Source organism: Prunus dulcis, chromosome 1, assembly GCF_902201215.1.
Source record: "Prunus dulcis chromosome 1, ALMONDv2, whole genome shotgun sequence".
Taxonomy (NCBI): Eukaryota; Viridiplantae; Streptophyta; class Magnoliopsida; order Rosales; family Rosaceae; genus Prunus; species Prunus dulcis.
This window is the reverse complement of record NC_047650.1, coordinates 27,255,901-27,272,610: the sequence shown is the minus strand read 5'-3', so window position 1 is coordinate 27,272,610 and position 16,710 is coordinate 27,255,901. Positions and strand designations below refer to the sequence as shown.

At 37.5% G+C, this 16,710-nt stretch overlaps 4 protein-coding genes across 6 annotated transcripts; 3 read left to right on the top strand and 1 right to left on the bottom strand.

Annotated features, from left to right (window-relative positions):
- Nucleotides 1-3,159: 3,159 nt before the first annotated feature.
- LOC117626377 lies at nucleotides 3,160-5,456 on the top strand. Its single transcript, XM_034358050.1, has 4 exons — nucleotides 3,160-3,378; nucleotides 3,533-3,626; nucleotides 4,066-4,275; nucleotides 4,620-5,456. The coding sequence occupies exons 1-4, from the start codon at nucleotides 3,304-3,306 to the stop codon at nucleotides 5,333-5,335; spliced, it is 1,095 nt and encodes a 364-aa protein (XP_034213941.1). The 5' UTR covers nucleotides 3,160-3,303; the 3' UTR covers nucleotides 5,336-5,456.
- Nucleotides 5,448-7,867, bottom strand: LOC117626384 (sec-independent protein translocase protein TATC, chloroplastic). The gene is made up of 4 exons (XM_034358061.1): nucleotides 7,473-7,867; nucleotides 6,633-6,913; nucleotides 6,045-6,335; nucleotides 5,448-5,847 (listed from the first exon to the last, which is right to left on the bottom strand). Exons 1-4 carry the CDS (start codon nucleotides 7,750-7,752, stop codon nucleotides 5,638-5,640), a joined length of 1,062 nt encoding a protein of 353 aa, XP_034213952.1. The 5' UTR covers nucleotides 7,753-7,867; the 3' UTR covers nucleotides 5,448-5,637.
- On the top strand, nucleotides 7,863-12,081 carry LOC117626359 (origin of replication complex subunit 4). 3 transcript variants are annotated; one of them, XR_004585554.1, is made up of 16 exons: nucleotides 7,863-8,223; nucleotides 8,359-8,449; nucleotides 8,546-8,602; nucleotides 8,712-8,759; nucleotides 8,925-8,975; nucleotides 9,065-9,108; nucleotides 9,187-9,250; nucleotides 9,897-9,983; nucleotides 10,148-10,239; nucleotides 10,347-10,428; nucleotides 10,559-10,644; nucleotides 10,749-10,858; nucleotides 11,060-11,152; nucleotides 11,225-11,289; nucleotides 11,425-11,525; nucleotides 11,885-12,081. XR_004585554.1 is itself a non-coding variant. In XM_034358032.1 (16 exons), exons 1-16 carry the CDS (start codon nucleotides 8,114-8,116, stop codon nucleotides 11,918-11,920), a joined length of 1,218 nt encoding a protein of 405 aa, XP_034213923.1. In that variant the 5' UTR covers nucleotides 7,863-8,113; the 3' UTR covers nucleotides 11,921-12,053. The 3 variants fall into 3 exon arrangements, 2 of the variants coding, with proteins under 2 accessions (XP_034213923.1, XP_034213918.1); XM_034358032.1 differs by having other exon boundaries at nucleotides 9,939-9,983; nucleotides 11,382-11,525; nucleotides 11,885-12,053; XM_034358027.1 differs by having other exon boundaries at nucleotides 11,382-11,525; nucleotides 11,885-12,053.
- A 2,506-nt stretch (nucleotides 12,082-14,587) lies between these two features.
- LOC117634505 (palmitoyl-acyl carrier protein thioesterase, chloroplastic-like) lies at nucleotides 14,588-16,696 on the top strand. The gene is made up of 6 exons (XM_034368649.1): nucleotides 14,588-14,956; nucleotides 15,035-15,168; nucleotides 15,283-15,396; nucleotides 15,506-15,674; nucleotides 15,784-15,852; nucleotides 15,946-16,696. The coding sequence occupies exons 1-6, from the start codon at nucleotides 14,588-14,590 to the stop codon at nucleotides 16,291-16,293; spliced, it is 1,203 nt and encodes a 400-aa protein (XP_034224540.1). The 3' UTR covers nucleotides 16,294-16,696.
- The last annotated feature ends 14 nt before the right edge of the window (nucleotides 16,697-16,710 follow it).

The following is a 16,710-nucleotide window of genomic DNA, read 5'->3' as shown; positions in this document are numbered from 1 at the left end:
AAATATCGAGGGTTTCAAAATATCAGTAGTTCAAAAACACGGAAATATCGATGGAAATATCGGGAAAACATCGATATCGATAAAAATTGGATAAAAACCACGAAAATTGTGATAAATACATGGAAATTTTTAATGAAACTTTTAAAAAAGTTTATCTAGTCAATCATCTATTATTTTAACACAAAAGATTGGAAGGAAATGCATTGCATAGCATGTTTGAGTGATTTAAGTTGATTATATTGCGAGCTGACAAACTCTATGACTTAGAAAATCTAGAGTAATTAATGAAAGAAAATTAAACACCCTCTAGTAATTTATTTATCATTTTTACTACAATATTTTACACTTTATAAGTTGCATGGTAAGATGCATGAGTAACTTTATTTCACGTTATTCACTGGACATCATGACATGGTACACGTTCTTATATTTATAATTTATCAAAAATTGAAAAATAATTAAAGATGTAAACCAACTTGATTTGTCATGAAAATTAAGCACTTTACCATGCTTAAAAAATAATAGTGAAGATTGAAAATTAGCTAAGAACATAAATAAAGTTATCCAAAGAAGAATTAAATAGGAACTAAAGAAAATGATTATAGAGATTTAAGTAATTAAGCAACAATTTGAAGGAGAATTTAGTAATGTAAGTACTTATAATGAATAATAAAATAAGCAATAACATTAAATGGATTAAATAGGAAAGAAATAAATTATATTAAGTAATTAAATATTTGATCTACAATATAGAACAATAAGTAATGATTTTATATTTTGAGAAACAACTTGAAAGAGTTATAAATACCAGATTCGATAGATACTAATCACAAAGTGATGGCTAGCGTGGTGGCTAAGAGGCTTAGAAGTTGGAAGCGGGGAGGGGTTCGAACCCCTGTGTGCGACGTTCAAGCGAATTATTTCATTTTTGAAACTTGTGGCATGGGAGCAAAGTTGCCATAAGTTTAGCACTAAAGAGAAAGTTAAGTGTTCCTAGGGGAAAAATGAGATTACTGGGTTTTGGGAGTAAGAGATGAAGCTGGGTTTTGGGAGTAAGAGATGAAGCTTGCTCTCTGGTTGTGGTTGATATTTGTTGGGTAGAAGAGGCCCTATTTATAGCCGCTGTAAGCCATTCTTTTTCCAAGAAACCCTAATGGCTTCTATCCCATTTTGCCAAGTCTTTCCCTTCCTTTCTCCCATAATCCCTTCAATCATCCTATTTTGGTGAAATCTACTTTGCTCATTTGCACAAAATCAGGGATTTTGGGAGCTCAAAGTCCCTTTCCCGTAGTTGCCCTAGTGAAAAATTCCTATTTTCAGCCATCCCCTTTCCTCTCTTTTCTCCTATCTTTCAAAGTCAGATCTGATGAAGGAAAGAAATGGGTATACATGCTGGTTCGAATGGTGGCTCCTTGCGCTCCAATATCTTTTAGCCCCTTGGATGTTTTGCTTGAAAACTTGTTCTTTCCCTCCCAGCAGCTTTGCGCACATGGCCTTTCGATCTTCACCCGTGGCTTTGTTTTCTATCCAGCAGTTGGGGTTTTGCTGCCTCTTTGTCCTAATTGTATGGGTCTTCTAAGACAAAATGTTGATCTATCAAATAAATGGGCTAACTTTATCAAGTGTTGGGCTATTTTTGTTTGGAGTGATAGACTATTTTTTTCTCTCTTGTGCTCACCAACATGTTTTGGGCCTATGGAATGGGCTTGAGTCCCGAGGCTCCCAAGCAACCCGGGACTTCCATTTCTCGACCCATCAATGGGCCTCATGACAATTTATTACCATCCATACCACAACCCACTCAAGCAAGCCCTGAGTATTTAAGTGGCTTGGGGCCCACTTAAGCTTGTGGCGTTATTTGGTGCGGAATAATAATTCTTTGCTTGGCGTGGCATGTCGCTTGGCTTGCTTCAATTTTATTGTCCTTGAAGAGGGACACAATGCTTATTTTAGCATGGGCTTATATTTTATAATATTATTTCAGTCCTTGGCATGACAAATTATTTATTTAGCATGGCATGTGGACTATGACTTGTATATGACGAGCCTTCGTATACTCCGATATGTGATTTTTCTTAATACAATATGTATTGGACCGAAAACTTATTCGGGCCCAACCATGGACTTTTTTTGGCCTCAACATTGGGTTAAAGTACATAACAAATTTGGAGTTTTTAAAATTGTGTGAGGATATAATAGGTAAAAAATATGAATTCATAATGGGTTAGGACTCGTTTGGGACTGCTTTTCTAGGAAGTACTTATGCTCATAAGTGCTTCTAACAAAAGCGCTTTTATTATAAAAATCTTGGATTTTCTTAAAAAATTAGTGGAAAAGCACTTGGGAGTGCTTCATGAAGAAGCACATAGCAGGTGCTTCTCCAGGAAGCACTTCTATGACCCAGAAGCGATTCTAAACTTTTCTGTCAAACGTTGTCAGAAGCGTTTTTAGTTATCTGAAAGCGCTTTTGGCTTTTCCAAAAGCAGTCCCAAACATGACCTTAGTTTTCTAAGAATTAGAATACCACATCATACCTAAGAATTGAATTCCTCCAAAATCAGGAATTCAATTTCTAATTTTGTGTGGGCCCCACTTACTTTTTAATTCATTGATATAAAGTAAACACAAAAATCCTCCATAATTGGAATTCAATTCTTGATTCGAATTCCAATTTCTTATTAGTACACACATCATAGGGTCCGTTTGGATGAGGGAAAATAACTTTGAAATTTAAGAGGAGAAATTGACAATTCCCTTTTTTGGCAACTTAAGCACGAAATTTATTAAATGACACGTGAAAAAAATTATGGAAATTTGGGCATCAAATTCCCGAGTTGAATTCCCATCAAAATATGTGTCATTTACAAAATTCGACATACATAAATCCAAACACTGAAATTTTTAATTGCAAGAAATTGAAATGATGAAAATCTAAATTCTGTTATTTTAAAATTTTATGTAATTTTCAATTTCTTCATCCAAACGGAGGGTTAAAATAATTTAGATTGTCATCTTGGAAACATGGCAAGGGTCAAGGCCCAGAGGTCATTTAGCCCAGATAAATGGTGACGTCATCTGCATAAGTTAAAGGAAACGGGCCGCGGGCCGTTATTCGGGTTCCGGGTTTTTTTTGATAAGTTAGCAACAACAACCAAAAAAGTAAAAATTCGATGGCACTTGGCGGCGGCGAGTGACAAAGATTTTCCCCTTTACAAAGCCCCAAACCCAAAAAGCCCTCAAAAACCTCTGAGAAGTGAGAACTCGCCGTTCAGCTCTGCAATTCATTTCTTCAAACACAGAGAGATGGGAAGAGCCGAGAGAGAGCAATTGAATCGAACTCTGAATCAGCACCTGAACACCATCCACGAGACCTTTCAGGTTTAAGCTCTCTCTCTTTACAACTCCCTGGAATTCTTTTTTGTTTTTTGTTCGAAAATATAGTCTTTTGCTTTTAGATTTTGGTGATGGTGATGATGGTGATGATGGTGATGATGGTGATGTGGGTTTTGTTTGTTTAAATCAATGAAAACAGTTGTTAGATCAAACTCCACCTTCTACACTTGAGAAGGTGAGCTGGGAGAAGGTCATGCAGATGGGTGACCAAGTCTCCAAACAAGCTACAATTGGTATTGCTTTATCTTTTTTTGCCATCTTACCCTATCAATCTTCAATTTTTCTTTTGTACTGATATTAATTTTCTGTGGCCATTACGTATTATCTTAGTGTGTTAATTTGGAATCTTGAGCTTGGAATGGCTAAATCTAGGAAAATTATTGAAGGAATTTTGATTTGAGCTTTTTGACTTATCTGGTTGTAGTGATAAACACAATCAGTGGCAGGTTTCTGGACTTTGGAAATACGTTTCTTCAACTGAACAATTTTTCCATATTAATAAAAGAAAATGATAAAAGTGGAGCAATGCAACTATCTAGTGCCTTGTTGGAGATCTGATTTTTATGGTTTTTGTCTATCTATGCTTCAATTTGCGATTTAGTTGCATAGTTCCTTCTCCCGTGTGGCATGGTGCCTCATGCTCAAGTGACTAACTGCGACTTCATAATGCAGCTGGAATGCTTTGGAACGGAGAAACACCAGAAGTTAGAGCCCTTGAAGAAAACATGGCTTCATACTTCAATATTCTACAAGGTTTTCTTCTGCTTTCTCATGGGAGTATAGTGGGTGCAGGGCCTACCCTGTCTTCTTGTGTCCATGCATCTGTAAAGCAAGTTGTTGACTCCAGTTTTAAGTTGTTGAAGGAATCTGTCTCGTTGTATGGTAATCTCTCTCTCTCTCTCTCTCTCTCTCTCTCTCTCTCTCTCTCTGGTTGAAGACAGAAGCAATTTGATTTGTATTCACCACCAGACATATTTCTGCAGCATTTCTTTTTCTTTATCCCTTCATATCTCTATTTTCTTTTTAACCTGCACTCATGTACATGAACCTGAGGTCCTAGAGTTTGGTTTTGTGTATGAGACCGAAATTGGTAACTTTTAGGGTCTTAAGCTCTACCCGACCAGATGTTATAGTAGTTGGTAGTGTAGTCGTCTTCACTAAAATATTTAACAAATATGGAAACCTTGTCTTTTCGTTTTATCTTCACTTTGAATATACACCTGCAGGTGCACGGAATAAAGATGGGAAATTCTCAATGCCACAGTTGGCTGGTGCAGTATGGGAAGCGTGTTCTGCTCTAAAAAAGACACCTGCCACCAATGTCACTGCAATTGGGCGAGCAATGACGCAGGTTGCAGTTTCCATGAAAGATGTTCTTCGTGAGATGAAGGAGCTTAAACCAGGTTCCTCTGACCTGACAGATGAAGCCTCTAATGAGTCTTCTATTGAAGCAGAGATTGAACCCCAGGATGATGAAATTTCAAGTGATGGTGATCTGGGCAATGATTTGTCACCTGAAGAGATGAGAGTTGCTCAGTTGGCAATTGCAGTTGTGTCTGAGACTCTTGTAGTGATAAAGGAACTAATTCGCACGATCACAAGTTTGCTTAAACGTGAAAATCCAAATGACAGCAGTAATCTTGTGGAATCCTTGGAGAAATTGTTGAGAATGTGTCAAGGAATCGGAATACAAATAGATGAGCTTGGAGCTTCTCTTTATCCACCTCAAGAGGTTCCCACCATGAAGGCAGCATTAGGGAAAATCTCCAGCTTTGTCGATGATATGCAAGCTGAATTACAGAATCTAAAAGGAAATTTGGAAGCATTTTGTCAGGCGTGCGCTTGTTTAAAGAGTTCTTTGGGACAGCTTGAATCTGCAGTAGGCTGTCCCGGTACCGTCAATTTAGAAACCAGAGTGCAGAAAATTGATTTGAACAATTAGTAGAGTGAGAGAGTGAAATTCATTTTGCAGAGCTTTGTATGTCGGAATGATTTCTTGTCAGTATAATATTATTTTATTTTATAGAATTTTAAAATTTAAATCAACCTAGTTGTGAACTGAATAAAGGTTGTTTCTGTTATACGTTTGCAGTATAAACCTCTTGTACAGTAATATGGGGTTATTCACCCGCGTTCCATATGACAACACATTTATGTTACATCATGTTGCAAATGTACAAGATCCTTGCAAACCTGAGTATGCGTCATACTGCGAACAAATTTCATGCATCGAAGAAGCTGGGTTCATCGGCCAGTAAGCTTAACAACCCAGGCACCCCCAAAGTAAAGACCAAGGAGGGGTGCTGCTAGAAGAACCTGAGTGAGTGGATCGGTTGACGGTGTAACCACAGCAGCTGCCACAACAGCACCAACCACAACATACCTCCAAATTGACAGCATTTGATCTCCTGATACTAGACCAACTTGTCCCAGGAGAAATTGTATAACCGGAACCTGTAGAATAAGATGAAAGGTCATTTGTTAACAAAGTTTTCTGAGATATCCACATCGACCTATGCACAGTTTTCTGAGAGAGGCATGTTTCTGGCTGAATGATAAATTGCTCACAAATATCAGTGCTGATTAGAATGAAGAAATGTAATCCCTAAAGACAGAATGAACTAAAGAGGAGAGAGTCATAGACTCAATACCTGGAAAGACAAGCCTGTGCTGAACATGAGCACAAGTACAAACTCAAAGTATTGATCAATTGACCACAACGATTCCACAACACCTTCCGCATATGTAACAAAAAAATTCAAGGCTGCTGGTGTCAAAACAAAATAGGAGAAGCTGATACCAGCGTAGAAAAGTACTGATGAGCCCAAAACAATTGGCCCCAGAAATTTTCGCTCTTCTCTTGTTAATCCTGGAAGAACAAAGGCTATAAGCTCATACAGAATGATGGGGCTCCCCAAGAGAAGGCCACAATATCCTGATACCTGCAGTGGACAATCAAAAGAATTGTCTTGTTAATTGATTTACTCCCGAAATAATAAAATGAAAACAGGGGAAACAAAAGAGGAGCAAAACAGATAATGTTATTCTCATTTCCCATTGAGATTATGATGGGAAGTATAAATCATAAAGTTCCTACAACACTCCATTGCACTTCAGCGCTAGCTAGACAGACAAATTTGCACCCAACCAACAGTGGCTAACTTTCCAAAAACAAAACCTTACATGCGGCAATCATGTTAAATATATCATGGACAGGTGAGATATTCACTCAATCTAACCTTTAAGGTAGTAAAGAAAAACTCGCCAGGAGCTAGCTGCAGGAATTTTACACCTTGGTCTTTAACAGGAGCTTCGAGAAATATTATAAGTTCCTTTGAATATGCAAAGCATCCCAACATAGAAACTCCAACTGCTAGAACTGATATAAAAATTCTCTGACGCAGCTCTTCCAGATGATCAAATATACTCATCTCTTTATCGTCCGGGAGGAGCTCTTGACTAGGATATAGAAAATTGTAAACAGCACTTCCATTCTCTTCTTTTGAGCCATCAACCACATCTATATTGTACAGCAAAAGGTGATGTCAACTTCAAACTAAAGACATTAACATCTACTTCCTGTACAAGCAAATTGTTTTAGAAAATGGGCCAAATTATACTATAAGAAGCCATGAGAAAATCAGATTCTTCGCTGTATTTACTTTTTTTGTTCCCTTATGATTGACTTCATATTTATTCGACAACATCACCACTCAAACTTCACTATAGTATTTACAAAAGCACTTTCTTCCACTCAATTTCCAATTACTTCTTGAATCATGAAACAGCCAATTATGCTAATTAACTGGTATTACAAAGCTCCTGAGCCTGATTTTAAGGCATGTTTTGCTTCTAAATATACTCGAATTCTAAGAGTAGAAAAAAAAAAAATTTAAAAAAAAAAACCCCTTTAAAAAGCACTAAATTATTCTTAAATAGTAAGAAAATCCATGTTAAGTTTTTACCTTTTTTCATATATATTGGGTTCTCAACGTAGCAAGTTAGTGACCATGTTTTTCTGATTTATTTATATAATTTGTTGAATATAAAGCAACTAAACCATAAATTTTGGTTGTTACCAGTAGCAGGCCTATCCTCGACGGCGGAGCCAATCCCAGACCCAGCGCCAAACTCTTGCTGCTTCTCTCTCAAATCGTCATCAACAGCGAAGCAGACTACGTCGTTTCGTAAGCTCTTCCGGCTCCGCAAACCATTGAGCTCCAGTCTTGGCCTCGTCGAATGGTGGACTCGAACAGAACCCAGCTGGTTTCTGATTGGCCCAAGCCGCTGGAAGCAATTGTGGCTGCGACTCCGAATGAAGTTCAAGTTGGAAATGGAAGCACAGCTTGTGCTTCCCATCTCTCCTAGAATACCACTCCAATCCAAGTTCGCTTCTTCTTCTATGTCTTGTTTGTATTAGCTTTCGTTTTATATCAACATCTCAACAACCAATGAATATGAATGACTGGTGCTTCTTTCTTCAGCTCGGCGGACGATATTTTTGGATTTGCAGCCCATGGCGCATTGTAGCAGGATCTTTATTAGTTTTCTATTATGAGCCGATGACGTAGTGTACGAAGTAAAATGGGCCTATGGTTGACTTGGGCCCCCGGCCTTTTGTTTGAGCCTTCGGCCTTTGGTACTACATATGTCGGCAACGCTTTTCCTTCCCGCCCTTTCTCCCATTTCATTTCTTCTCACTCTGAGTTTGCTTTGAGAAATGGCGCGAGAAAATCCTGCAGAGAAAGCCCTAGGTCTGCTCCGAAGCAGACTCTGTGACCCTAATTTTGCCTTCAAAGCTCTCTCTCACTCCGACGACTCAAACTACAGGTCTCCGATCCCTCTCTTTCTTTCGAAGCATACTCTGTCTGTGACCCTAATTTCATCTTCTTCTAGTTTTTTTTAAAAATTTTATAGAAGAATTAAGATTAAGGGCTTTTATTTTTATTTTTATTATTGTTGCAGCAAGTTGAAATTCTTAGTTTCAAGTTCCATCACCGAAGCATGTAACAACTCCATTCTGCTTCTCGGTCCCCGTGGTTCGGGAAAAATCGCTGTATGCCCAAATTTTCAACTGCGGCTTTTCTTTTTCAATTTCTATTATAATTGTAATATTCTGTTAATCTTTTTATTTTATTTTATCGACTTCTAGGTGTTGGAGCTTGTGCTCAGTGATTTATTACAAGAATATCCTGATATGATTTCAGTGGTATGTTTATATATTTCACTTTTCTACTCTCTATAATATCTTTGAATTTTTCAGTTCTTTTCTGTTTAATGTACATGTAATTTGATTTTCTATGTACATTGTTCTACAGATTAGGTTGAGTGGCCTGTTGCATGGCAGTGACAACTGCGCATTTAAGGTTGATGATCTAGCCTTCTTTTCCAAAGTAATAATGTTCTGGGTGTGGCGGTTTTGTATTAGTGATCGTACTATAAATGGTGATTTTAAACTGTGAAATCATTCAGGATATTCTAGACAATAATGTTATTTTCTTCTTTGTTTAAGATGGTTGTTGGTTATTCAGGAAATTGCTAGACAGCTATGCATGGAGCATCAGTTGGTTTTCTCAAGAATGGTAACGTGCATAATTTTTTCGGAAACCACTTTTGAAGAATTTTACTTCCAACAATTTATGGTTTCTTAATTTTGTGTTGACTTTTGTAGGCATCATTTGATGATAACTCCCAGTTTATGATAGCCATGTTAAGGTGTGTATAAAATTTTCTTGATGTGATTCTTGTCAAATGGTTTAGAAGTTCTGACAGATTTTTTTCTCTGATAATTAGGGAGTGTGGATTAGCACATAAAACAATTATTTTTGTTTTGGATGAGTTTGACTTGTTTGCTCTGGTAAGACCTCATCATCCTGTGCCCACTTGTTTTTTCATTGCTGAAGCCTTGCAGTTTGACATTCATTTTTGTATTTTTGGCCGCTTCATTTGATTAAAAGTGACAGTGGGCGATGTAAAAGCTTTCCTTTACAGGGCTAGTTTCTCAGAACTTTTATGCCTAGAAGTGCATCATCATGGTTGAAACTACTGAAGATGTGTGAAAAGCTATTAATGAACAAGTTTTGAAGATTCTGGTAGTCTTGTTGAGAACATTGTGTAGTTAACAGTTAGAAAAGCCTGACACTGCAGAAACAGCAATACGAAGAGATGGAAATTTTAGATAACTTGTAAATCTCATTTAGGGTTGGAAAGTTACACTAGAAATTGCAGGTTAAGACGTGTCTGACTTACAAGCTAAACATATACATCTAAGGCGTAATAAGTGTATGACTTAATGAGGATCTTCTGGGACAACTACCAAAATATGTTATGATTCTAGCCTGGTGTAAATTTTGACCCACGTTGCATCAATGCATACATTCATGATGTACAAATGCATTTTTAAGTCTAGACCATGCAAAAGAATTGAATTCTGGCTGTCATTATAGAATAAAAAGTAAAACACACTGACTGTGATGTTGTTCTTAATTTATGGTTCTTTATAGGGAAAACAGAAGTTACTTTATAGTTTGCTTGATGCAATGCAGTCAGTAACATCTCAAGCTGTCGTCATTGGTGTGAGCTGCCGACTGGTATGTTGCTTTTTAATTTCTGTGATCTTTAGCTATAAATGATAAAATTCTAAATGAGATGTGGAATGGTAGCCTTAGTCTGATTAATTGTTAATAAACTTGGACTCAGGCCAACTAGTGATGAAAATGGTAATGTTAGTAGGAATATGGACTTTGTCATGCAGGATGCTGATATGCTTTTGGACAAAAGAGTAAGATCTCGTTTTTCACATAGAAAGCTTTTGTTTCTTCCTCCTGCTAACGAAGACATACAGCGGTAAAATTGCTAACTACTGCTCAGGTGTTTTTATTGTTTCTGCCCCAAATGTTGGCACTTCCAGTGTAGTAATTGCTTTTAATTTTCTTAATGTCCAAATGAGGAAGATTGTTGGAGCACATTTTATCATTGCCAACAGACTCAAGCTTTCCTCCAGACTATGCTGTTGCCTTCAACGCAAAACTTCAAGTATCCTTTCCTGACTATGTTTTTTGATGAGATAATGTGGAAATATTGTCATTTAGAAATATGTATTTCATTTTAAAGTATTCTAGCAGATAAGATCGTTGAGATTGTAAAGTCCTTGACATTTTTGCAGAATATATTGGCAGATGAGAGATTTAAAGAGATTATTAGTATATATCTGAATTTTGATTCAACTGTCAAACATTTGTTGAGATATCTGTAAGTTGTACTTCTTGAATCTGAAAGAATTGAATGAAGGTCTTGCTTTTAATATCCATCATTCATCATATACTAAACATACTGGTCATGGACCATGACACTAGATTCCGTGCTGTTTCTTATATGGATTTGGAGTCTGGAATGCTGTCACTAGAAAACTTCAAAGCTGCACTTTCAAATATCCAGAGGCATCCAAAGTTGGAATGCATAAAAGGTCAGAGAATTTATATCTTGCTTCGTTGGACTTCATTATCAGCATTCTTTTCCTCCCATAGTTTTTGCCTGCCGAAAACTTGTGTATCTAACAATGACGCGCAAAACAAAGCAATGATCTCTGGTTCCTGTCTTCTTCTTCTTCTTCTCTCTTTTTCTTTTTCTTTTTCTTCTTCTTATGAAAATCAATGATTTCAAGCAGATTGCTCCATATTGGAACTTTACATTCTGGTATGCATGAAGAGGTTGGAAGTTAAAGAGCAGAACTCATACAATTTCAATTCTGTAATGAAAGGTGAATGTCTGATTCTTATTTTTCTAAGTGCTATCGTTAAGTTTTTGCTTACATGTTTGGCATATGTTGCAGAGTACAAAAGCATACATGATTCGGTCAAGACATCTGACTATTTTGCAAGAAATGTTTGCTTACGGGTATGCTAGCTCCTTGCTAAAATTGTTTTTATAAAAAATCTTAGTGTGTTGTTCCAGTTTTAGCACAATACTTTCATTTCTCACTTCTGCAGGCATTTGAACACCTTCTACAACGTGAACTGATTGGCTTTACAGACAATAGAGGACAAAACCACTCTGTTGAGTTTTCTCCTGTGAAGCTTTTAGTCTCATTCCACGAACTGCACCAGGGCCTGAAATCATATGGTTCTTGTCCCGTAAGTTACTACTACCAGAAAATTTTGAGTTGTTGTCTGGATGTGCTTGCAACTTAGTAATTTAATAAGAAAAACTATCGTGTTAAATCCGGTTAGACTTCAACTTATCAAAGCTCCTTTTTTCGTTTGTAGCTTCAAAACTCGGACATATGTATGTTAGATGATATGTCATCATCCCTTGATCTTAATGATGAAAATAATTTTTTTCTTCTGTAAACGAACTTAAGTTTTTGAAATACTTAACAAACCTAAACTCTTTTTTTCTCTTTTCAATATGTTTGAATTAATCTTATACCAGCCACTTGGGTTTCATGAGCTCTGAAAGTGATTGGGAGGCATCATTTTGTTTGTGTTGACAGGCCATTCTTCAACAATTAATGGATCGTCAAAAATAGTGGCTGAAGAGACGGGATTGATGGCTGGTTAGCTGCTTCGTGTGTATGATAATTGGACATGTGATTTCTAGAATTTGTTTCATTAGTGATTCATTGTAGCTATCAATTTTTAATGATGAAATTTTTTTTTTTTAATGCTATAAATAAATTAATACAGTCCACACATGTTTCACAAAAATCCACCATGTTTTGGTGGTATAGATTTAAGAGCATTTACCCTCATTTTACCCTAAAACCTAGATAGAATAGAAGTGGTGGTCTTGTGACAATAACGTTCAAATTCGGATTACGAATCACAAGTCCAACGTTTTGGGTTTGAGTTTGGGCTCGGGTCTGGAATATAGAGAGGCAACAGCCACGGCTGCTTCCACTCTCTGCCTCTCAAAACCCAAAACCCCGAACCCATCTCTGAGCTTCCACTATTTACTAAACCCCTCTGCACTCAATGACCCTCCGCGCCAGAGCTTCAAAAGATTTACCTGCCTCTGCCTCACACCCTCTTGCTCCCAAGGTACGCCTTCTCTTTCCCCTCTCTGGTTCCTTCCACAACTGCCCTTCAACTACTTCACTAGCCAAGCCACCAAAACTCTCTCTGAGATTCATTTCCGATACCTTATTTTTGACACCATTGAAGGAAAGCCCTTAGCTTTTTGCAACACCGAGTAGGTCTCTGATCATTTTCAAGCTGTTATTTATTGAGCCTGAGTTGTTTGTACGAGTCCTTGTTGAGATTAGGACCAGACCCAGAATTGCTTTAGGTTTTTCCCATGGGTAAGGAAGGGGAAATGCAACAAGCACCATTTTCATTACCTTTCCCTTCCAGGCAGAAAATGATTACACCCAATAGCTGTCTCTGTCTGTATCTGTCTCTGCTGGTACAACATTTACTCTGGTTTGTTGGTCTGCATGCATCTCCTTGGCTGCTGCATGTGTGTGCCGGTAATTGAAAGCAGTTCTGTCAAAGATAATTTACTCGATCAGTTCGCAGTTTGAAACATCCAAAACAGTGGGAGTAATTATTGTTGCTTTTGTTCTTTTTAATGAGGCTTTATGTTTTTCATGGGTCAGAAATTAGAACTTCACCTTATTGTATTTTTTTTTCTTTTTACCATTGTTAAATGAAATGATTTATTTCACAACAACTCTCTTTCAACAAATGTGCATATTTGGGTTTTGAAAGATTACCCCCAAAACCCCAAAACTTCTTCTCTCTTTTTAAGTAGAATTGATAGTCGAACTATAAGGGGGTTTCTTATATACCCTACTAAGATTCTCTTTTTTTAAGTAGAAGCGATAGTCGAATTATAAGGGGGTTTCTCACATACCCTACTGAGGTGCTATGTGGTTCGAACTTGAGACCACTAATCTGCAAATCAATATATTTTTTTACTGGTCTAAACTACGTTGCCAATTCCTTTATTATTGGGAGACTATACTTTAAAGGCAGTGTAAGTTTTGTTGTTGTTTAGTAGGAATTATGACAGTATCGTTCTCTAGTCCAAAAGTAAATGGAAAGTACAAACATTTGCAACGATGGTGATTCGTAATTAACTAACCACGTAATGTTGCAAAAGTAGAGTGGAAAAAATCCAATTTGAAATCGTTCACTCCAATGCATGTATAATGAGACCAAAGGAAAATGCTTGCATTATCAACATGGAAATCACCGGTGGGGCTTAGATTTACTAATTGGTTGAGCAGAAAATCGAAGGTAGAGAAATGCTGCATGTCTCATTATATATGTTTATTCTAATACCCTTTCATTTTCATGGACACACATAATCCTCCCCAGGCTTTGCTTTCTTGTTCCCTTCTATAGAAAAGCATTCCCAACCTCATATCTCTCTCTCTCTCTCTCTCTCTCTCTCTCTCTCTCTCTCTCGGGTAACTTATAACAATGCTGTCATCGTTACAAGTCAAACTGAACCAATATATTTTGTGGGTTTTGTTTGCTTGGGCATAAAGAAACAAACCAATTTCTTGACTGCGTAAATAGACCCAAGAATCAACTTCTAGAGGCAAAGAAAACTACTGCTTGTCTTGTGGTAGTTTACTGTATTACAGCATTACAGCAGCAGCATCTTACTTTTTAATAGTTATCCATTTTCATTAACAAAAAACAAAGGTAACTTTCAAAAATAAGAATCAAACCAAACCAATCTCTCTCCTGAGAAGGAAGGAAGACGGGGGTTCTTTAGCACACATGCAGTCAAAGTCGCAGCCTATTGGTTGCCTAATGTCCTTTTAGAGAAAGTTTGGAATGAAACATTTGTTTTTATTGATCATACTGCAAGCACACGCTGCTGTCATGCCATAAAACCACCACATCCAGCCTACTTTGTAATTTCATTTCACTCTACCAACATATGACAGGAAAAAAATATATATATATAGATGTGACAAAATAATACTTACCCTTTTGTCTTCTTCGTCAATCGATCATAACTATGTTAGCACAACTCCAATTTGGAGCTCCAAAACTCACTCTCTTTCAATGGACACAAGGCAATCTTTGATATATACAACTCCTATAACAAGGTTCCCTCATTTTGTCCCTTAACTTTTTTAACTTATTTTTCGACAGCTCCGTCGTTTTGAAACTATTTAAACATCTCATTCCCCATTTCTCAGTTTCAACCTTTCTGCCCGACTAAAAGGAAAATAGAAATGGCCACCTTCTCATATCTGGCCTACTTTCCTGTAAGGTGCTCTTCCAATAGGGATAGCTACGACCCGAATAAGCAAAAGCTGAATAACATCAAGATTAATGGAACTTCTACCAAGTCCACAACCAAGCAGGTTGAGGCCGGAGTGACAACTACTTTCACTTCTGTTGCTTCTGTTACTGCAAATGGCTACATGACTGAACAGAAAGTTCGACAGAACATCCCGACAACGAAGCAGTCTGTCGATCATTTTCGACAAGGGATTGCCGTTGAAGGGGGCGTGGGGTACAGACAGAGGGTTGTTATTAGGTCCTATGAGGTCGGTCCTGATAAAACTGCAACACTGGAGAGCATCCTCAATCTTCTTCAGGTGATAAATTAAACCAACTTTCAAGTCTGGTTTCATATTTTTCAGAATTAGCTAGAATTACATAGCTTTTGTACGCAGGAAACAGCTTTGAATCATGTGTGGATGTCTGGACTCCTCAGTGATGGATTTGGAGCAACCCATGGAATGATGAAGAATGATCTTATTTGGGTTGTCTCCAGAATGCAAGTTCAAGTTGATCAGTATGCAATCTGGTAACGCCAACTAACCATCAAATTTATGAAAGAAACTGAAGCAATACTGAAGTTGATCTCTATTAATTTGCTACCAACTTATAGCATGGAACTAATTTGAAGTAAAATATGCAGGGGAGAGGTACTGGAAATTGACACTTGGGTAAGAGCATCAGGGAAGAATGGTATGAAGCGTGACTGGTTAATCCGAAGCCAAGCCACGGGCCAAGTTTTTGCTCGGGCAACCAGGTATCAAATAATTTCTTCAAACGTGCCATCACTTCCATGTCCTTTACCTTATGATTGATTATATCTGAGTCTCATCATTGATATTATGCTTGTCCAAAACATGGAACAGCACCTGGGTGATGATGAACCGGAAAACAAGGCGCCTCTCGAAAATGCCAGAAGAGGTGAGGGCTGAGATTGCACCTTGGTTTATAGGGAAACAGGCCATTGCAGATGATGTCCCTGAGAAAATTGTCAAGTTGGACAACAAGGCCATGTATGTGAACAGCGACTTGAAGGTAAAAATCTCATGTCCAAATCACTCCAACATACCAAGCACATCCATATGTACAGTTAAAAGAATTTAAGCATATGCTGAATATGCTATTTTCTTATTAATTTGTGTAGCCCAAGAGAAGTGATTTGGACATGAACCACCATGTCAACAATGTGAAGTATGTTAGATGGATGCTTGAGGTAAATATAACCAATATCAGCCTCATCAAGTTTTTTTTTTTTTTTTTTTTTTTTCCCAACTAATTAATTTAGGTTCATCTCTGTTTTCGACAGACCGTTCCGGACCATATTTTGGAGTCCCACCAACTGTCTGACATCATACTAGAATACAGAAGGGAATGTGGGAGTTCAGATATAGTTCAATCACTTTGTGATCCAGATGAAGAAGGAATGCTTATAGAGGGACTGAAACAACAAGAGAACCGTGACATGAATTTAATGAATGGGTATTCTTTGGCAGCTGGAATTCTTGAGGGTGGTGGGTTCCTAGGGTTCGAGAAGCCACCATTGAGGTATACACATCTCCTCCAAATCAATGGGGAGACTAAAAATGAAGAGATAGTTAGAGGACGAACTACATGGAAGAAAAAATCACCCACCACTCCATTTTCTTCTATGTAGCAAATATTGTATAAAACAAGGGGTTTAGAAGCTTGTCCAATCTTTGAACATCATTGACTCGTCCTCTGCCTAAAGGGATTTAGGGTTTGAAAGGTAAAAAGGCGTGCTATGGGTACGCTCTAAACCCCCAAGGATCTTTCATTGTTTTGGTTCTGCTAGCTTCATGGGAAGCTGACTGAAGATCCTAATAAACGAGCCAGAGGTGTAAATGTCAAGTACCCAGAAAAGGGTAACAGAAGAACACAAGAAGCATCGTGGATTCTACAGAGTGAAATAAGTGTAATGAGTGGAGATGATGAATGTGAAAAATGAACATTAGCTTAGCTTCATAGGTAAAGGGGCCAAACAGGGAATTATTAAAATGGGTCGTTTGATATGGATCTGTATAGCCATTGTTGTCATATTATTTGATAAAAG